A 22,235-nucleotide genomic window follows, 5' to 3' on the forward strand; every position below is an offset into this window, starting at 1 on the left:
ATTTTATTTATTATTATTATTTTTATAATATTTTATTTTTTTATTTTTCCCCCCTCTCCCCACCCCCTTCCTCCCTGGTGATGGCTCCTTTAGCCACCATGTAGCCATGTAGGATGAGTCTTTCCTAGAAAATGAGACTTGGAAAGGTGAACTAATAATTAATGTGTGTAAGGTAAACCATTAAAGACTTCAGTAAGACAGTCAATTTTATAGGAATGATACCAGCTCAAAAACTGTCCCCATCTTCACTTCTCGTACCTTGGAGTGTCAGCCACATGCAACATTGCTGTGGTGAGAGCCTAAATCTCAACAGCTCAATCTCTGGTATGATTTTGAGCAAACTTTTTTCATATTTCTGCCCCTCATTAGTAAAATGAGTATATTGTATTATCCTATCCCTAAGGTTTCTTTCCCTCTAAAGTATAAAATTAATTGTAAAATTTTAAAGTTTTAGATTTGTTTCAAGTACAAAAAAATTGCCTTATGTGGAACAGGCAGAAGTTAAAAAGAAAATGCACATATCAGATGTACATATCTTTTTGTCTTCCCTAGAGCAGCCTTTTTCCTCTTCCCAGTTTTTAGCTTGTTGTCTCTGATATTTCATTTGGTGATGGTGTAGGTACTTTAGATCAGGAGTGCCCAGTCGCTAGGCTACGGATTGGTACCAGTCCATGGCCTGTTAGGAACTGGGCCGCACAGCAGGATGTGAGCGGCAGGCAAGCAAGCAGAAGCTTCATTCGTATTTGTGCTGCTCCCCAGCGCTAGCATCACCACCTCAGCTCCACCTCAGATCATCAGGCATTAGATTCTCAGAGGAGCACTGGTCCCTGGTGCCCTGAAGGTTGGAGACCACTGCTTTAGATGGCCACAGTAAACAGGGTATTTCAGTAGCAGGCTAGAAGCAAGAGTGAATGCAAAAGTCTTTGGCTTGTCCAATTGTATTTTGCTGAATAACACTGCCCTAGAAGTACACCATCAGATTTTTTAAAAGGAGAGTGTTGTTTGTTATTTAGGATAATTTCATTAAGAAAGTTAATTGATTAAGGTATAGTTGACATACAGTATTATAGAAACTTTATTTTAAGCAGGTGCTAAATCATCTCTTGCAATTTAAGAGGTTCTTTTGTTATATAGGAATCTCTTTTTAAGAAGTGTTTCTAGAAATACATTTTTATCTCTAGAGTGCTAGCAAACTTCACGACACATTTAACGTAGATGGCTATTTTCGCGATAACTTCATTAAAAGAAAATTTTTCTTTTTTGATGAAAAAGGTTTGGCTTATTTTCTTACCTCATCCACTGTAGTCATTTTTTTTTTTCAATTGATCTTCTATTAACTGTTTTGCTTTGCTTTTCACACTGATCCTTCGTCAAGTTTTTGATTAGTCCTTGCCCTAGACCAGTCTTTATACTTCGGTTAATGTTTCTCACTTCTCTCCCTTTGGTTGGAATTTTTAAAATCTCTTCTGAATTAATAAAATCATCAGAACTTTTCAGCATTGTTAGGTACAAGTGTTTTCCATTCCAGTGGTGGCTTATTTTTCCCTTTGCAGGACTCAGTAGATGCATGCCAGGTGGATTCAAGAAACAAATGCAAACAAAACTGATACAGAGTAAAAAATACTGGACGTGTAAAATACCTATTTGTCATCTCAAAAGTGGTTTTGATTCTTGGTTTTATTAGAATTACGTAACAAATGATCATTGTCAAAAACACATTCCAAACAGTTCAGAAACATATTACATGGAAAGGGAGGCCTTTTGTGATCTTCAGCCTTCCATCTGTTTCCACCATGAAAAGATCATCTTTGTTAATAGTGTGGAGAATATCCCCAGGTTTTCTAATCTTTATTAAAATATATTTATAATTATTCCTTTATCATTTAATTGTTTTATTTTATAAAAATGAGAGTATGCAACAGCTTGCTTTTTTTACTTCATGTATTTTTATATTATGCCACCCCATTACAAACTGATATATCTCATTCTTTTTATTGACTGATTGTGTGATTATATGGATGTCCTACAGTTTAGGTCCCCAGTTTCTTATTCATAGACACTTAGGTGATTTCTACTTTTTTCAGTACTTAAAGCATAGACACAGGGAACATCCATATACATATATTCTGCAAGTTTTCCAATAGGTTATTAACCATATTGTGTTGTGCATTGCAAATATTATTTTCTAGTTTGTCTTTTGATTTTGCTGCTTTTTACTAACTTCATATTAAATATAAAAAGTAAATAAAATGATGCTTCTGAAGTTGATCATGTTATCCAAGAATAGACACTGATTTTATAAGCAACCTCTGTTTTTCGCAGATGCTGTTTTAAAGCTAATTAGTAATTAAACCAGGAAGCTAATTAGTGATATTGGATTGTGACCATCTTACAATGGGACATAGAATTTATTTAAGAAGATTGCTACAATAAAAACCATGTTTGAAACTGGGGCCCTTTGAATGGAAATTTCAGTATGGGCTATCATTTCTGAAACCATTCCTGATGGACTGTTGAATTGCAAGAGTTATTCTCTAATAAAATTGACATATTTTAGGAATGACAATTCAACATAGAGATATATTTTAGTACTATTCATCAACATTTCCATAAAACCTTTTGATGGTAAATTGAGATTATGCAAATCAAATTTGAATGGACTTTAATGGAATTATGAAATTGTTTTATGAAGCAAATAATCACACCCTAATTAATCTGTCATATAAATATGTACTGAAAGTGTCAAGTACATCTTTAATTATGTTTAAATTTTTAAGTTGCAAGTAAAATCTCAGCTACGAACTGTTATATTTACTTAGGATGGGAGAGAGGTTATTACAGATTCCTTACACTTTGCCTGCATTTCCTTGATTTGAGGAGATTTGAGAAAATTTTAAGTACAATTTGTTTAATCCTTTGAAGTTCATATACACATATAATCTGTGTTAATATTATTAAGTCTTAAAACTAACCCAACAAGCTTTTTTTCTTCCTGGCTTTGTAGTATGCTTCACCTCGCAGTGGTATCTTCTGAGTAAACCATCAGTCTGTGCTTAGTTAGCATGTGGTGAGTGAAGAATAATGTCTTGTGTCTTTTGTGCAAAAATCAAATATATTGCATGATACTAACCATTTCGCTAGAATTTTTTTGCCTTTTTGTTTTATGAATATATGATTTTGCTGTGGGTTAAAATAGGTATTTTCTGTTAATTCTATTCTATAGATTAATAATGTAGTAATAATTGTGCTATATTATTTAAAATAATAATAATTACCACTACAAGTAAGAGTTATATAATTTTAGGAAATTTTAATTTTTTAAATAATACTTGAAAGTTTCAAATTTGCTCCTTGAAATTTTGTTAAAGAATCCAAAAAAGTATTTATGTATTTTATATTCCTTTTAGTTTTTTATTTCCCAAGAATGGTTTTTGAAGTCAATAAAGATTGTGAAAGAGAAATGAAAAATCATTTTCTAAAAGTGAAGTGATAATATTTTATGAATCCAGAATTTAAAATATTGTAAAGCCTACTTAGAAATAAGGAAAACTAGTGAAGTTGATTTAAAAATAAATGCAGTTTCATTACTTCCTGGGATCTTAATAGTTTAACAAAATAGCACATGTGTCCGGAGGAGACCCAGAGGCAGCCTGCTTTATTTCAACGGGGCTGTTTCTTATTAACATATTATTAGAGTGAAGCGGAGGCATCAAAAATGTTTCATTCCGGTTGACTGTCTTCACTATTTAAACACCCCTCCCATTACCACGTATTATTCATGCTATCAGCTGAATGTAGCACCCCCTAAATTTAGGGTACATTTTTACCTCAAACTTTGCTAGAATTTTCACAAATCATAAATAAGCAGAATTAATGGAGCTTAGTTATCACAATCGATAGAGCTTAAAGATTCTCTGAGATTATTAGTTAATTCAGCTAGTATTCAGCTAACAACAGTATCAAGGTTTAAAATGCCAATATACAGCATTTTAAAAAAACCTTTTAGCTTTAAAAATTCTTTATGCCTACCTTTGAATCTCGTTTTGATTTTAATATATATCAATTAACTTGCCTTAGTGATTATCTAGAATTATCTTTAGTCATGTAAAATCTCATATCAAGCCTAATAAATTTTAAATTTTCCTTTTTTCAATAATATACTGCATCATACTTATTATATTATTACATTTAAATGCTGTCATTAATCACTGGAAATGTGTACTGTGTCACATTTCTGTTGATTAATTGGTTGTCTCAACTTTTAGTTTGAAAAATTTCAAACATAAAATTTGCAAGCATGGTGTGATAAACACTCAGATTCCCTTCAGCTATATTCACCAATTATTAACATTTTGCCTAGTCTACGGCTATGCCACTCTGAACAAGCCTGATCCTGTCTGATCTCGGATACTAAGCAGGGTCAGGCCTGGTTAGTACTTGGATGGGAGACCACCTAGGAAGACCAGGTGCTGTAGGTGTAAAAAATAAAAAAATAAAATAAAACATTTTGCCAATATTTTCACTTGCTTTCACTCTTGCTCATTCTTTCCATATGTATTTTCCCCTCTGTAACATTTGACAGTTAACTTGCAAACAAAAACTAAATATTTTAGCAAGTATCTTTAAGAACAAGGGCATTTTCCTACATAGTAGTAATAGTTATCCATTTCAGGAAATTAATATTAACATAATACTGTTATCTAGTATATAGTAAACATTCACATTTTTCCAGTTTTCTAAATAATGTCTTTCATAATTTTTTAAATTCCAAGATTCAAAGATTGTGAATTGCGTTTCATTGCTGTGCTTTTCTAGTCTGTCTTTTAAACTAGAAAAGTTCCCCCAGCTTTTTTTGTCTTTCATGACGTTGACTGTTATGCAGCATTATCAAATCATGCATGAATTTCTTCCTGCAACAGTACACGCCGTGGTTGCAAAGCAATAACTGACAAGGGAATTTAAATACAACAGGAAGTCTTCTTGTCTAGATTTCTAGGATCAACATGATTATATAGCTAGTTTTATAAATAATATACTATGAGAAATACATCATGAGTAGTGAATTACATTGTTCTTTTACAAATTGAGGAGACTTTAAAGCTTTCTCTTTCCACTAAATACATATGAAAAGTTTGTCACTGTTAATCTTATTTGGTAATTTAATTTTACGGCTTTTATTTTTTTAACCTCATATTTGACCTGAGTACACAGGCTTTTAGCGTTTTAATCGGAGAAACCTTATTAGGAAGGTTTAGCATCATTTTTCATAACATTTTAAGTTTTTTTAAAATTAAGTTTGTTGATTTCAGATGAGGTGTAGCTTTTTACACTAAAATGCTACTTGTCCCCTGCTGCCATGCATATCATCCTGGAGAATTGCAATACGTAGAAAAATCAACACATTAGTGACAGGGAAGAACTCTTTCTCCTCTTTAAATCTAGCCTGAAGAGCTGCGTCCTAGAGAAATTCTCCCAAGTTAGCAGGTTTACTCCTGGCTCTCTAATTATGACCTCGTCGCTTTCGATACATGGTGGAGGTCGCGGTGCCAGTGTCACTTAAAAATACCGTTTTCCGATATTGCTGACTCCAGGTCGGCTCACTCCAAGGACATTGATTTTTAAAAGATTCCTTTAGGATTTAATACTTAGAATATTTCTACTCCTATCCCCAGGCTATAGAATATAATTTTATTTTCACTCGAAACAATAAATCTCCCAAAAAGTTGGCTTTAAAGTTTTTTTTTTTCTTTATCCTCTTTTCCTTTTTCTTTTCCAGTCCTGGCTCCGATCTTCATCTTGAAGAAATGAGGAGAGTAATGTTGGGCAAGCTCGAGAAACTGCACGTTTGCTGTTTGAGAAAGAAGCTATTATTCAGGGCCCCTATGTAGCCAAAAGACCAAGAAAAATCTGACATCGGCCCACAGATATGTTGCAGACTGCCTTTTAAATAGGTTGTATCAGTGGAGAAACAGTGATAGTTTTTACTTTTTTCTTCTTTTTTTTTTTTTTTTGTTGGGAAGAGTTTTATGTTTAAAACTTTTTGAATAACTTAACCTGATTTATGGGCTCACTTAATGTTCCTTTCTTCCATTCTTTTTTGTCCCTCTTTTTAAAGAACTGCTTGCCTTTTCTATTTATTTTTAGAGTGATTTTTTTAAAAAAAGACTTGTGCAATACATTTCGGGGTGAAACTTAGTGGATTTTTTCTGATAAATTAGAACATTTAATTGACTATTTTATCTAGATTGATTTGTTGAATATTTACTACAGACTAGTTCTTTAAGCAATGACATATGATAAATCCAAATGGCAGTACCTCATTGTTTACTTAGCTTTTGTACTTATATTTTTCAGAGGAAGAAATACTACTGTAAATTGTAAATAGTCAAGATATAACTATTGTATGCAAATCTGTGACTGTTGGCAATGTCATTTGGAAGAACAAATAAATAAAGTTTATTTACTGTATAAAATTTGCTTACTGTACTTATCTCTATGTTGAAATCTATTTCAAAATAGTTAAGAATTTATGTTCTATCTGGGTGAATACAATGAACTATTTGTTAAGATGAGAATTTGGAAAGATTTTTATGTTCAAAATTAGCATGACCAAGTTAGAAAAGTACAGAAACAAAAAGTACTTCACAGATGGGTGTTTTAGGATTTTGCCAATTTGGGGATGGATGCCTTTTCTCTCTGGAGTAGACCATACTTTGATTATTTTTAAACTTAAGGCGAAATTTCTGAATACCTAGAGATGGTCAGAGAGTTTCACATACTCTTTATATTCTAGCAAGTATAATATTCAGTGTCTGGGTATTATCTGCCTCTGCCTCAACATGGAATCTCAATTATCCAGATAGTCTGAACCGTAGCATTGCTCGTGTATCATGTTGTGACAAAGAGCTGGGAGTTCGGTGGAGCGGATGGCCAAGGGGTCTTCCTATAACCCACAGCTGACTCCTTTCAGCAAGAGAAGAGAGTCTTACCTTGTTTTTCCCTTTAAATTAAGGTTTACTTAAATAGCAAAATTTTGTCCCACTGAAGGATTTCTAACAACAGACATGACTTCCTACCCTGTTTATATCTTTCCTTAGGGTAGATTGTGGACTCTTAGTGAAATCCATATACAACTGCCAGCAGTTTCTCCCTAACCCGTTTCTGGAGACAAGCATATCAAAAAGAGTACAGGAGTCAGCAAACTTCTTCTATAAAAGTCCAGTTTGTAAATATTTTCGGCTTCATAGGCCATATGGTTTCTGTCACAGCCTCTCATGTTTGCCACTATAGTATAAAAACAGTCAAAGATAATACATGAATGAGCATAGCTGTGTTCCAATAAAACTTTATTTATAAAAGCAAGTGGTAGGCTGGGTTTGGCTAGCAGGCTGTAGTTTGCCAACTCCTGAGAAAGCGCACAAGCTGGATTTTAAACATGGGGTGAGAGGAGGCGTGATCATCAGTTATTATATAGGAGTTGTTCATTTTTCCTCAATGCAGGCATGCAGCCCCTCTATCAGAAGAAGGTGCAGCCAACTCAGGGCACTTTGATTAAAAATAGTGTTGGCATTCTCTCTTGGTTACTTGTTCCAGCGAGAGGGGCAGAACCCTACGTTGTGTACAGTGTCAGGGTCTCAGACCTTTTCTTGAAGATCCCCTGTTACTCTCCTTGATTGATGCCTGGGAAATGACAGGCTTTCCAACAATACTTAAAGGACATGTTTGCATCATAGATTAAAGTCTGTTGAGTACTTTGCCTTCTACTCTGATTTTGACTTGCAGACAAAGAAACGGGTTTGTGATGGCCGAGGCTGGCCCAAGACCAGATAATGAGAAAGCTCTGATCCCAGCACTTACATCCAGACGCTGGGGCGCTGAACCCAAGATTCTCTCCAAGACCTCATGACTGGAGCACTTAAAAAGGTGATGCTGTAAATTTATTGCCAAGAAATAAGCCATTCATTTAAAGATGTTACTTAAGCAAGTTGTCAGCAATAATTTCACTTGCAGCTGCAAGTGAATTAATTTTATAGTCATTTTGTGTGGGTCAGATGCATGTGAATTTTGATAAGAGAACTACCTAGTCGCTGAATTGTGTCTTCTCAGTCTGTTTGGGCTGCTATAACAAAAATACCATAAACTGGGTGGCTGGTAAACAGCAGACATTTGTTTCTCACTGTTTGGAGGCTGAGAAGTCCAAGATCATGGTGCTGGCAGATTTGGTGTCTGATGAGGGCCTGCTTACAGGTTCATAGATAGCTGTCTTTTCGCTGTTGCCTCGCACGGCAGAAGGGGCAAAGGAGCTTTCTCGGGCCTTTTATATAAGGGCACTTATCCCATTCATGAGGGCTCCACGGTCATGACCTAATCATCTCTCAAAGGCCCCAAGTCTCAATACCATCGCCTTGGGGGTTAGGTTTTAACACGAATTTTGGGAGACGTAAACATTCAGTCTATAGCGGCTTGAAAATCATTGGATTAAGCATTCCTAAATTAAAGGACTGGAATATAACTTCTTATTTTCTGATGTATAAGCGCTTGCTTCTTTCAAAACTTCACTGGCCACACAAACTTGTTGGTAGAGTAAGTGGCTCACAGAGTCTGAGCCTTTCCTTGCAGCAAGGCCCAGAGGGTGGGCTGGCTCGGTTGTAGCTTCCTCACCTTCCACAGCAAAAGGTGGGGCTGGAAGGCTGCAGGTTAAGTGCTGTGTTCAGACTGAAGCTTTTCTTTACCTCTGAAAAAGCAAACAAACAGAAAAAACCTTTCGTTTTTGTTTGTTTCCGATTTGGAAAGAAATTTAGGCTCATTGTAGATGAGTTGGAGGATGTTTTTTTAAAAAGAAAATAATCCTCCAGAATCCCCCACCAAGAAAGCATCTCTGTTACTACTTTGGCGCATTTAATCATGCAGTATTTTTCTAATGCGTGAATAGGTATGTGGAAGAGTGTGTGTGTGTGTGTGTGTGTGTGTGTGTGTGTGTGTGTGTGTGTGTGTGTGTATGCCTACATTTATATGTCTATATTGAAGGCCATCAAAATTTCTTTGGAAGTTTTTAATTGCTGCATAATATTTTGTCCTATAGATGTGCTATCATTTAACCCCTTTCTCTACCACCAGACATTTAAGATACATGTAATTGGTCCCTTTCATTCAGTACTCCATGAAGAGTGCTTGTAAGCACTCTTGGACCAAACCATCTTTCTCTCAATAGCCTTTGATGCCAAACACATTTCAGATTACTGTGTGCCAGGTTTGTCTGGCACCATTTCCCCCTTAACGTTCCAAAGATGTGAGGCATGGGCGAACATTCCGAGTCAGTGCGCTCTTAGAACACTGCATTTCAAAACTAGGCTTCACCCAAATTTGAAGTGTCAAAGACATTGAAATAGCCATGCCTAAAGCATACTTTCCATGGGAGGGTGGGGGTGGCAGGTGGGGGTGCGGGTGAGGCAGCAGCAGCAGCATTCCCTCCGGGCCCTCAAGCCGTTTGTTTCTATAGTTAGGACAATTTACTCATGCCTTAATTTGGGATACTCTTTAGTTTTGTTGATGTTGTTACATTCTTTGTAAGTGTTCAAACACTAAAAGTGAATATCACCTCAACAACTGTAAACAATGTAGCCATTTAAAAATTTAAAGGTGTTTTTCTAAACCAGCCTAATAAGCAGCAATGAGCACATCGTCTATATTTTTCCAATTGCTCGCTCCCCTGCCGCAGGAAGACTTCCTCTTGGGTTCCCCGTATCCAGATTAGGCTGCTTTCCCCTTTCAAATGGGGAGAGTTTAGTGTGTTTCCTGGTCGGTTCCTCTTTCTCTTTCACCACTATAGGTTAGAGTAGGTAGGACAGAGAATTTGTCTTTTTAATTCATGCGTCTCCCAGAGAAGAAGTTGGCTCACGATCTGGTGTAGATCACGAGATCCTGGGCATAATGCCTGATGTAATGATTGGATGAGACTCACAGAAAACAGCCTAAGCCAAAACAGGTACTCAGATGCTGCCCGGAAGTAGGCAAAAAGGAAGACTCATAGAACAGGCAGAGTCAGCGAAGAGGGACTTCACCATCGGGGTGGCCTCACGGGCCCTGCTCTCCTCCCCACGTGCTGCCCTGACTTGAGAGCAAGGTTTCCTTCCTTTCCCTCTCTGGCCCTCAGAGTTACCCACCTAGGCGGGTAGGGTCACCCTGTAGGGATCCTTGGGGATCTTGGTCAGGCTGAGCTCTGGTGTTTGCAGGCCAGAGCTGACGGGCCCTTGGAGTCGCCAGGACTTCTCTGGGTGCTGGCCTGGCCTGGAGGGGAGCTCAGGAGGGAATCTCTTATTTAACCTTGGCTCATGTCTGTTGGAGAAGACTCAAAATTTCCTGGGCCTGAAAATCAGCATTGCCATCAGGTATTCGATTTGTACCAGAAGTGGCCACCTTCCTGCATTGCCCTGGGGCTATCAGGGCCTGTACTGCTCTGCTCTAGCTCTTCAAGGTCACCTGCTGCCCAGGAAACCTACTGCCAGTATTCAGTGAGAAGGGACACCCTCACCTTGGTCCTACCTGTGTTGAACTGAACCAGATTTGCAGCCCTAGCCACTGGGTCTAACCTTCTTGGCCCTTTCCTTTGACCTTGGTTCTGTTCAGTCTCACATTTGCCCTTCTGTCCTGATCCTTGATTCCATCTCTCAGGCCATCCCTAATTCTGCCCTCCAGGGCTCCTTGACTGTCATTCCCAGCCACCTCTTGGGCCTGATCCCGGCTGTCCCAGGTAGTCATCCTGTGTGGTCAGGACCTGGCTTCTGGATCCTGCCCCATCACAGGCCTGCAAGCTTCCTAGGGAGGGAATGAACTGGTCCGGAGGCCTGGCCTGTGTGCTTAAGTATAAAATGAGCCTAAGTCCACATGGAACTGTCTACCCCAGTCACGGCTGAGGCCGGGAGGATGTGAGTGGGCACCCGTGACGTGGGACATTCACGCTGCACTTCCTGAATAAACCCAGAAGCCGCTGAAGACAGTCCACCCATTAAACCAGAAGGAATAAAGCTCCACTCTCTGGCTTGGGAAAACAAGCTGGACTTGCCCAGGAGAGGGGATAGAAGAGTCACTTGTGAGGGATTCCCACCACTCTGAGTGATGCGGGAACACCAAGCAGGGAGGGGAATGTCAGTACTGCTCTGGAGCCCATTGAACCCCTGCCTTGGCAAAGGAGAAGCTGCCCTGTAAGGATGCCTGCTGGGGCCCCGCAGGGAGTCATGAGCTAGCGGGAAGATTCCAAGAGGAAACTGACCTCAGGGCATAGCCACAGACCCACCAATAGAGCTGCACCCCTGAGAGAGAGACATGAGTAAACAACCGGGAAGAGGCTTTGATTTAAGTGCTCAGAGTAAGGCACAGGTGTCCGGGGAGCAAGGAGGAGGAGCACCTGACTGTGGTGAGGATGATACCCGATCTGAGTCCTAAGAAGAGAAAGAAGGAGTTGTTGGTGAAGTCTAGGGAGGCGTCCAGGGCAGGAGGACAGCAAAGCTCAGAGGTAAGAAACAGCCCAGTTTTGTGTTTGAAACCATAGCCAGTGTTGGCATACAAGATACGAGGCAGGCATGGGGGATGAGACTAGAGGCAGATGGGCCCTGGTGATAAAGCCTACGTAGTCCCTGCTGATTTTTTAGACTTCATCTGAAGCAGTAATAAGAGAGAACTTTAAGATTGTCTTGGATGTTTTCAGCTCAAAGCCATTTATCCCCTTCCTTGAAAGTTCAGGGCTGATTTTGCTGCCAGGAATCTTGTAACTGCAGCTTTTGCCAGTGTGGACTCTGAGAAATGAAATGCACGTGGGGGGTTCCGTTGCTCAAGCCAAACGCAATGCAGAGAGTCATCTGAGCCTTTCGGGGCTGGGGTAGAGGGAGCTGTCTAAAGTCAAGTTTGTTTCTTGGAGCTATGTGAACCCCATTGCTCATTCTTTGGGCCCAGGAGAATGAGGTTACAGCCAGCTGGCTTTTGTCACCAAGGCCCATAGTCTAAACAGCTCCAAAAGCAAGAATATAGACCAAATCCCAGACTCTTTGGCCCACTGGTCAGCTCTTACTGGGATCCATTTGTGGATCCCAGACTCAAGATGGGAAGTCTGTTCCAAGTCCAGCTGAAGGTGTGAATGACTTAACCTAAGCCAACTGAGGATTGGGGGGTGATCCGAAAGGAAGGAGGGTATGTTGTCTGTGTCTTTCAAGAGCATCTCCCTCTTCCCCCCTTTCCCCATTTTGGATCGTGGAATGATGGCTGAGAGGCAGGTGCCAAATCCAGCCTCACTTCACCCCCTGGCTTCTCCAGCATCTCACAGAGGGGCCATGAGGGGACTCTGCTGCTGGGAGGGTGATCTGAGGTGAGTCTTTGAAACGGGCTCTTGCCCGTGGCATGTAATGTGTGAGAAGACCAGGGATGGTGGGAGGTGGAGAGTGGTTGGAAGCCCATGTGGTCCACCGATTCTCCTAGAATGCCAGAAGGGATGCAGACGACCGCTTTTCTGCACCCCCAGCAGATATAGCTGTCAACCCTCGTCTCAGTCATCTATTGCCACACTCATGCCACATAGCAAACCACCCAGAACTCAGTGGCTTCAAACAAGCATCTCTTTAGCTCAGGAGCATCTGCAGGTCAGCAATTCAGGATGGACCATTCTGGGCTCGGCTAGGCTCTTTCACATGATCTGGGAGTTGGCAGACTGTCAGCTCAGGCTCAGCTGTAGAAACGTGGCATTGCTGCCTGTGTCTCTGTCATCCTTCCAGCAGGCTGGCTGGCATGTTCTCATGATGAAGGACTGTCAGAAATGGCAACCTGCAAGCACTTTTTGAAGCTCCTGCTGAAATCACAACCTGGGCCACGTTCAATTCAAGGAGGAAGAAATTCACACCATCTCTCAATAGGAGGATTCAAAAAGTCAATTGTAAGGATGTGAATTCACTGAGGGGGTGAAGATTTGGGTCCCTTAATGCAAACGATTTACTCAAACACTTTTCGACTCTACTCCACAGCCACTACCAGTCAGTTGAGTTCATACGCGACATCAAAGCTGTTTGCCATCACAACTATAAATACACAGTCTTCAAACCAGGTTTGGTGGAGCCCTTCGTTTCCAGTGGGATGCTTCAGAGGACTCTGCAGGGGCAGGGGGAGGATTCTGCTCTCAGGGGGCTCCACGCTGAGACCTTTCGCCCTATCCGGCACCCCTAAATTTAGATGGGGAAAACCAAGGCTCCCAGAGGTTAATTCAATATTCAAGCTTGGCCAATAATTGTTTAGAAGAATGTAATCGTCCTCTAGGATAATTCTGAATTTAGAATTGACTATAAATGTCAAAGTGAAATAAATCCATGGTCCTCATCTTTTGGGTATTTTTAAGATAATTTGGCCCAATTAAATTAGCTAACACATTAGCCTTGGATTCATTTTAAAAGTTGTGATTGAAGAATTGATTTAGAGTTGTGATTTTAAGTCAAAACTTTATTGCATTTATAAACAATGTAAACTTAAGATATATGTTATTTATAAGTTTAATTGGTTAGATTTATCAGCCTTGGGTAAATAAGGACTTACATAAATATTTGGAAAGTGTTTTGAGTTGGATAAATACAGGAAATACTTATAAAGGAAATCAAGTATAGTAAATTAATGTAGCAATTTCAAATTTCAAATAAAGGGAATTTAATAAAGTTATAAAAACTTCCTTAAAATAATTGCTTGAAATTTTGTACATTTATAATTAGAATAATGAAACATAAACTAAACTTAAACTTAATTGTTCTACATTTGTGATGTTAATAAATTTAACAGTATTAATTTTTTTAACTGAAGTAGTCTTCAAATGAAACCTTTTAAATCTCTCTGAAGATACTAATTAGAATTATTTTGAAATAATTTTTTTCTTCTTTATTCTATAGCTCTGTTTTCTCTGGAGATAGTTGTCCTGCTAATTAATTTTTTTCTTTATGTTATTGGTGTCCCCTGGTATCTGGCAGTCCTAGTTTGACCAGTGAAGGGCAAGTTTGTTGCTCTCATGGCTGGAATGAATTTCCCTGTGCATTTGTCTATATCTGATTGCCTGATAAGTCTGTCCCCAAATGGAAGGGCCACCTCTGCATCCCACGCATGTGGCAGGGTCCGTTGATGGTTTACCCATGTGTCTTCCTCTGATTCATATTCTCTCTCCCTCCCTCCCTCCCTCCCTCCCTCTCCTCCACCCACTCCCTCCCTCCCTCTCTCTTCTCTCTTTCTACCCTTACAAGAATATTTGTCTTCTTCTCTTTCCCACATACTAACAATATTAGGTTAGATTTAGGGCACCCACAGAGGGCAGTACTCTCTTTTAAGAGGGAAGATGGAGAAGGAAAGAAAAGGAGCATTTGGTGCATCTTCTCTTTCCAGGTGCAATGTGAGGGACTCATGACACATTGGCCCTCAATGCCTAGGGAGGTAGGCATTGCTGTTCCCATTTTAATAATTAGGACTACCTTTAGCCACATTTAATGGCTGCTTTAAAAGTTGACACTGGGTTTTATTGAGTTGTGACAAGGAGAGAAGCTTAATCAAAAAAAGTACTCAAGGATCAGAAAACATCAGGTGCCTTGTGGTCTCGTGATAATAGACACTTGGATTCCTTCCTTGAGAGTACTGGAGTATGTTGGAATTGCTTAAGCAGAGGTGGGGTGGGGAGAGGAGGAAGGGTGAGTGGAGAGGGCTGAGAGAGAGGGCAGTCAGGAGACAGAAAGAGCTCTTGCTTTGAAAACAGCTGATAAGATAAGTGGCCATTGAAATGTGTTTGATCATCAGAAGCTGTGGCTGAAACTTCAGGTGTCAGAAAAATAGAATGGAAAAGAACTGGCCCCGTCTGTCAATTCATGCCAGGTACTTTGCATGCCTTATTTTCTTTAACTTTCATAACAGCCATTGACGAGGAAACTGGTCCCTGTGGTGGCCAAGGAGCAGGCCAAAAGCTACATGGCCAGTAACCCTGAAGGCAGGACTTCGCGACTCCAAACCCTCCACGGGCCCCTCTCACACTCACACGGAGTCTTTAGCAGAATTTCCGGTATCTGCTGTCTCTGCTCTGAAGTCTCCTTTTGTTTTCCTGATTTAAGCAGAACACGTACACTCCTCTGGGGGTGAGCTCGCGTGGGTGGTGGTGGGGTGTTTTATCCCATGCCCGTTGGGTCACTGGGCCTGAAGGTAGAGTAAGTGTCCACCTCGTTTCTCATTGTCTCTTCCAGCCTGCTGTCCCTACCCCTCCCTGACATCTTGGAGCTGCGCGGCTCTTGCCCCGCTGTACCACTCCATCACGTCATCTTCATGCCTCCCATTCTCCAGCCAGTGGCCTCCCTCCGTCAGCACACCTCCAGAATTCTTCAACATTAAAGATCCGCCCTACTGCGATCCTTTCACCAGCCTCATCCCTATCATTTATTTCCTCACTCTTCCCCTTAGCCAGACTAGAGATCCATGGCCCAGTATGATTGTCATGCCCTGTCAACTCTCATGCCCATCTCTCTTCATTAAATTCTTCTGACGAGCCCCCCGCCTTGGTTCCATTCCATTTCCACCTACTCCTAGTCTTTCCCCTGGCAGCCGGGGGAGGCTAGAGAACCCACTGAACCATGCTCGCTCGCTCATTTGAGATCCATGACCACCACCTTCGAATGGGCCTTTCGTGCCGCCCCCATTCCCTGTCCATCCACCCTCACAGCCCCGACATAACATCTCTCGCCTCAGAGCTCCAGCACTTCTCACTCCCTCCTCTCTGCTGAGGTCTGTGCTTCCTACTTCACGGAGAAGACAGAAGTGCTCGGAGAACTGTCTCGCTTCCTCCACCACTTCCACAGGCTCCCTTTCATCTGTCCCGTAAACTCCGACTTGGCTCCTGTTACTGCAGTCGAACCCAATTTTCTTATCAAAAGCCTCTACTTGTCCAGTGACCCCGTGCTTTCTCACCTATTCAGAGACAAAACTCCGGGAGGTATCTTCCCTCCTACTTAAACAATTTGCCCCTCTCTACTGGATCACTCCTGTCAGCCTATACATATGCTGTGATAGCTCCCAGCTTAGAAAACAAACCAAAATGGGCATCGGCAAATTTCTGTCTTGTTCTCACATCCTTTTTCGACATCTGCTTCATTTATCCACTCCTCTTTATGCAAACCTCCTTGAAAGTTGCCTGTGCTCAGCGTCTCTAGATTTGTTCAACTTCTTTCTTTTTGAACCACTTAAATCAGGGATTCGCCCCGTGGTTGCAGTAAGGTGACTCTTTTCAAGATCACTAGTAGCCTCCAAAGAGTCCAATCCAATAGCTGATTCTCAGCGCTTCTCTTGCTCAAACGATCCACAGCATGTGACCTAGTTGGCCATTTTCTTCTCTTGGCTTCTGAGATGCTCCTCTCTTGTTTCTTATCTCACCTCACTGGCCACTCCTTTGTCAGTCTGCTTTGCTGGTAACCCTCCTTCTCCAGTCTCTTTAAAACACCCCAAGGATCATCGCTGAAACTTTTTCTTCTCTATCCATACTCATTCCCTAGATGAACTCATTTGGTCTCGTGGCTTCAAATATCATTTAAGTGCTTGACAACTCCCAAACATATATTTTCAGCCCAGAGCTTGACCGCAAACTCCTAACTTGGAGATCTAACTCTTATTCAGCATCTGTATTTGGGTGTTATCTTAGTCGGCCAGGGCTGCCATAACATCATACCACAGGCTGGGGGCTTAAACAACAGACATTTATTTTCTTACAGTTCTGGAGGCTGGCCCTCCAAGGTCAACGTAGGTCTGGTGTCTCTTGAGGTCTCTCTCCTTGCCTCGCAGAGGGCTGCCTTCTCACTGTCCTCACATGACCATTTCTCTGTGCCTGTGTAGGGAGAGAGAGAGCTCTGGTCTCTCTCGCTCTTCATATAAGAACATCGGACTCCATCCTTATGACCTCATTTAACCTTATTACCTCCGTATGGGCCCTGTTTCCAAATACAGTTGCACTGGGAGTTAGTTAGGGCTTCAGCACATGAACTTGGAGGGGATACAATTCAGTCCCTGACAGATGTCTAGTGGGCATCTCAAACTTAACACATCTGTCACTAAGCTCTTAATCTTCTTTCCAAACCCTGTTCCCTCTTGTAGTCTTTGCCTTTTTGGTGAGTGGAAACTCCATCCTTCTAATGGCTCAGGCCACAACCATACCATCACCTTTGAGTGACACATGCCACAGATTTTGATTCATTAGCAAATCCCGTCATCTCTACTTTCCAAATGTGTCTGGACTCCAACTACTTTTTTCAACCTCCATTGCCATTACTCTGATCCAAACCATCATCATTTTTTAAAAATGAATTATAACAGGGCCTCCTATACTATCTCCTGTTTCTGCCTTTGGCCTCAAAGATCTTTTTTCAACATGGTAGCCAGAGTGCTCCTCCTAAAATAGAAGCCAGACGATTTCACTCCCTCTGTCCCCCAGTGGAGCCCATCCCACGCCAGGAAAAGAGTCCGTTCAGTGGCCACAAAGCCCTGTCCGATCACCGCTGTGACTTCTTAGCAGTCTGCTGCTTGCCTGCTCTGCCTCAGCTGTGCCGCCCTCCCTGTTTTTCCTTGAGGCATGTTCCTACCTCAGGGCCTTTGCATTTGCTGTTCCCTGCAGCTGAAATGCTCTTACACTGGATATTACCTGTTGTGTTCTCCTCATCTTTTTCTGGTCTGCTCAAACTTGACATTTTCAGAGAGGCCTTCTTTGAGTATCTTACAAAAAATAATGTTCCCACTCCTGCTAGACAAATTCTCTCTCTCTTACTCTGCTGTATATGCTTTCAAGGCAGTCAGCTCCAGATAATACACTCTCTCTAGATGTTTTGGGGGGACATTTCTTTATTGTCACTTCTCCTTGCCAGACTGTGGCTCCATGAGGGCAGGGACTGAGTCTGTTTTGTTTACTGGGGCATTGCCAGATCCCACAATTCTCCTGAAACTGAGTTTCCAGGACTTAGGTGTTCAGTAAGTCCTGCAGGAATGAATGAATGACCACCCTCACTGCAAGGGAGGCTGGGATATGTAGTCTTTCAACTGAGCACATTTCTACCCCAAATATATGGATGCTCTATTAGTAGGGGAGAAGCAGAGAAGGATGTTGGATATATAACTCAGCCTGTTCCCCAACACGTAAGGGAGCCACGTTGAGTTCCACGTCCATGGCCTTGGAATGCCTTCTGTGCAGAAGCAGGAAGTGCCCGAGCTTGCCATGTGTCCTCGTGGATGAAGGCAGGCCATGCTGGCTTGACCCTGTGGCACAAGGGGCTTGTGACCTCTTGAGGAGGAGTAATGGGGTTGCATTGGTTGTGCAAGCTCCAGGGAGGTCCCACCCAAGGCCTGGTCTGTGTGTGCCGAGGCTGGTGGGCAGAAGCCTGGCGTTGTGGGCATGACTCTGGCTGTGGCATAGAGGGCTGCCTGGGCATGCCAGCCTGCATGTGTACCCCTGGGCACACTCCCACCCTTGCCAGTCCTCTCCTCGGGGCTTTGCTTTTCATTCCCATGCCTGGCCTCAACCCATACTCTCTAGTGCCAATGCCAGAAACTGAAGTTTAAAGTCTCACTGAATAATTCTTCACCAAAAATCGGTTGCAAATAATAGTGACTGAATTCTACTTGGTCACCTGTGGACGGATTAGTTGGATGTATAAGTTAGTGTTTGGTTAAATTAGCAACCACTTGTTGAACTTACAACTCTGTGGGCTGGCGATTTGGTCTGGGATCATCGGGTGGTTCTTCAGAACTCAGCTGGGCTCACTCATGCAACTGGACTTAACTGCTACGTCTGCTGAAACTGGCTGGTCCAGGGGCCAGGATGATGTGTCTCGGATCTGTGTGGTCCCCGAGAGTCCAGCAGGCCAGCGTGGGCTCATTCACGTGGCAGCCCGACAGGGTACTGAGAAGGCAAGGGAGAGCACGCAGGGCTTTGAGAGGCCGCGGCTCAGATCCCGCACTCCACGGCTTCTGCCGCATTCTGTCGGTTGAAGCAAGTCACAAGGCCAGGCCAGATTCGAGCACTGGGAACAGAGACTCCACTTCTTCATGGGAGGCGTTGCAGAGTCACACTGTGAAGGGGTGTGGGTGTAGGCAGGACTCTGGGCCATTTTTACAAACTGTACCACAGCAGGCCTGTGGACACATCCCACAGCTGTGAGCAAGAGAGCGGACAGATGTTCCTTCAGCCATGGGCCAGCACGTGCTCTGGGCTGTGTAGATCCTTGGCCTGCCACTCTGGTTTCCAGAAGTGCTGGGTGTTAGGTTCGCCGAGGAGGAACACACGAGGCCGAAGGGGTTAAGTAAGGTTTATTATAGTAGAGTGATACCCAGGCTGAGCTGAAGATGGCATCAGCCCCGAATGCGAGGGAACTAGAAACTTATATGGGGCTTGAGGCGGGCTTTTTTGGTGGGAATATTTCGGGTGGGTGAATTGGCTGGGAAGGGAGGAAAGTCCAGGAAACAGGAGGTGAGCACGTCGCCTTGCCAACCCAGGTGTTGCAAGGTCCGGTTCCCACACAAAGGTAAGGGAGGAGTCTGCTTCTCACACTACGGGGCTAGGGATAGGGCCTTCTTGGACCTAACAGTGGGTCTGAGGGACCCTCTGTCCTCTGCCCTTGGGCTCGATGGCTGTGTATGCAAGCTATGTGACCGCCCTCTCAGATAGGCTTGTGGAAGCTCTCAGAGGCATGTTCGTGCTCAAGGGTCTCCTGATTTTCCCAGTCAGCTGTCAGGCTGGAGTTGTTGGCAAAGCTTCAGCCATTCATATCTAATCCCGTGCCCTGATTAATGGAGGCGGTTTCGCTTTTATTGTCCCTCTGAGGCAGCCAGACTCCACGGCGGCTGGGGCAGAGACTGCTTGCAGGTCTGTGGCCATTTATGGACAGAGCCAGTGCCCTGCTGTGCTCCCTGTGGAACGTGGTGGCGTTGGAGGTGAGGTCACATCCAGCCTGGTGACCTTGGCAAGTCATTGTTCCAGCCTCCACTAACTGCCTCCCAAAGTGTCATTTCCCTCATATCATAAGTTATATAATCATCCTCTCTCAGCATCACCCGTTTTTCTCTCTCTGCTGGATCATCACCATCAGCATACAGATGTGCTCTGGTGCTCCTACCTTAAAACATAAAGCTGCCTGGATCCCGTGCTCCCCTCCACCCGTCACTCCATTTCTCACCTCCTCTTCAGAGAACTCTTATAAAGCAATAACTATACTCACTATCCCCAATAGGTTTACTTCCATCCCCCCTTAAAACATCTCTGGTCAGGACCCCTCTCCCCATCTTGGAAAGGGCTCTCGCCAGGTCAGTCGCTAAGTCCAGGTCTCTATCTGACTTGCACAGCGGTCACTTTCTCCTCTGAGAAACCCTCCCCCTTCGGCTTCCAGGGCACCCCGCTCCCACCTTCTCCTCCCGCCTCACTGGCTGGCGCAGCCTCATTTTCCTGACCGTTGACAACTTAGGGCCCTCAGGTTTAGGCTGCAAGGGTTTCTTCATTCATATCTACATCCCTTCGGTGATCTCATCCTGTCTCAGGGCTTCAAACCCCAGCTACATGCCAACGACGTTCATGTTTGTATCTGTAGCCAGACTTCTTCCTCGGCCCCCAGACTCACCCTACCGCCTGTTCAGCATCTCACTCGGTGTCTAATTGGCATCTTGAACTTAGCATGTCCCGGGCGGGATCCTGCTGGTCCTCCCAAAACTTCTCTTCCCGCTGTCACCCCTGATCAGCTAAAGGCAATGTCATCTCCTCCGTCTCTTGTCTGCATTCCTCTCTTTCTTGCATACCACGTCTAATGGGCAGTGAATCCTCATAGCTCCATCTTCAGTTGTGGGGACTGCATTTTTTTTCCTTGATGATTTAACTTTATTTTTGAATAGAGAAAGCATTTATGAACTTCGAGGTTGAAACAATATTAAAAGGTATCTTGAGAGAAGTCTCACTCCCTCTCTATATTCTCTATGCCATTTTTCAACGTTTCTTTTGGCAAAAAATAAGCAAATATATTTATTTCCCCCCGTTTTCTTACACAAAAGTTGGCATCCTTTATGCATTGTTCCAGATCTTGCTTTTTTTTCACTTAATATATTCTGGAGATCACTTTGGTTCACAGAGAACTTGCTCATTCTTGTTACAGCCACATCAGAATTTCATTCTATGAATATAATTTGTGCAATCAACCCCTCTCCCCCGAACATTTGAGTTGTCTGCAGTCTTTACCATTATAAATGAGGCTGCCATGAATGAGCTTGTGTCTGTGTTGTTACAGACTTTGGGAGGATAGCTTCAGGGTAGATTCCTGGAACTGTGGTTGAAGGAGAGAATCTGAGAAGTTACACAGGGTTCCTTCGTGTTCCAATGCAGCCCCCAGGGGAGGGCCTGTTCTTTTGTGCCCAATCCTGATATGGCCAAGGAGGATAATGGAGAAGGAAGAAGCTCCTGGAGCATGGAGCCAGGGACCCAAAAGACAATACTGGGGAGCCTCTTCCAGGGAGCAGAACTGGGGCCTCGTCATGGAGCATTCTGCACCTCCAGGTGGGAGCCCTTTGCAGTAGCCACTCAGGGTTTCAGGACTGCTGCAGACCAACCTGCTCTGTTGTGCCCTTTTGGAATCGGCTTCTTGGTGCTGTGGAGTTCAGCTACATCTTCACTGATTTTCTGCCCGCTGGGTCTATTCATTTCTGATAGAGTGCTGAAGTCTCCAGCAATGATAGTGGATTCCTCTGTTTATTTAACTTTGATTTTCTGTAGTTTGAATACGATACACCTAACTATAGGGGTTTTTTTGGCGGGGAGGGATTTATCCTGTTTAGTGATCTCTGAGCTTTAGTGTCTGACATTAATTTGGAGTAAACTCTCAGTCATTATTGCTTTAAATATTCCTTCTGTTTCTTTCTTCTCTCTTCTACTTCCGGTATTCCCACTATGTGTATATTACACATTTTGTAGTTGTCCCACAGTCCGTGGATATTCTGTTCCATTTCTTTTCGGTCTTTTTTTTTTCTCTTTGCTTTTCAGTTTTGGAAGTTTTTATGGACATAGCCTTAGGGTCAGAGAGTCTTTCCTCAGTTTACATCCAGTCTGCTAATAAGCCCATCAAAAGCATTCTTCATTTCTGTTACAGTATTTTTGGTCTTTACCATTTTTTTTCTTAATTTTCATCTCTCTGCTTATATCACCCATCTGTAGTTGTTGTCTACTTTTTTTC

General features: G+C 42.6%; 1 protein-coding gene and 1 pseudogene across 11 annotated transcripts in view; both read left to right on the forward strand.

Annotated features, from left to right (window-relative positions):
* The window catches only part of GOLGA4 (golgin A4), a 95,821-nt gene extending 87,976 nt beyond the window's left edge, over positions 1-7,845 (forward strand). For 5 of the 11 annotated variants that reach the window (XM_023536838.1, XM_023536717.1, XM_023536741.1 and 2 more), the window contains one exon: positions 7,783-7,845. In XM_023536838.1, coding sequence (XP_023392606.1) covers positions 7,783-7,830 — 48 coding nt within the window. In that variant the 3' untranslated portion in view covers positions 7,831-7,845. Of the gene's footprint in view, positions 1-3,004; positions 3,068-5,776; positions 6,474-7,782 lie in introns of those variants that run through there. The other 6 variants (XM_023536968.1, XM_023536910.1, XM_023536813.1 and 3 more) reach the window with 4 other exon arrangements.
* On the forward strand, positions 4,360-4,478 carry LOC111736507 (annotated as a pseudogene).
* Positions 7,846-22,235: the final 14,390 nt, after the last annotated feature.

Source organism: Pteropus vampyrus, unplaced genomic scaffold (genome assembly GCF_000151845.1).
Source record: "Pteropus vampyrus isolate Shadow unplaced genomic scaffold, Pvam_2.0 Scaffold1, whole genome shotgun sequence".
NCBI lineage: Eukaryota > Metazoa > Chordata > Mammalia > Chiroptera > Pteropodidae > Pteropus > Pteropus vampyrus.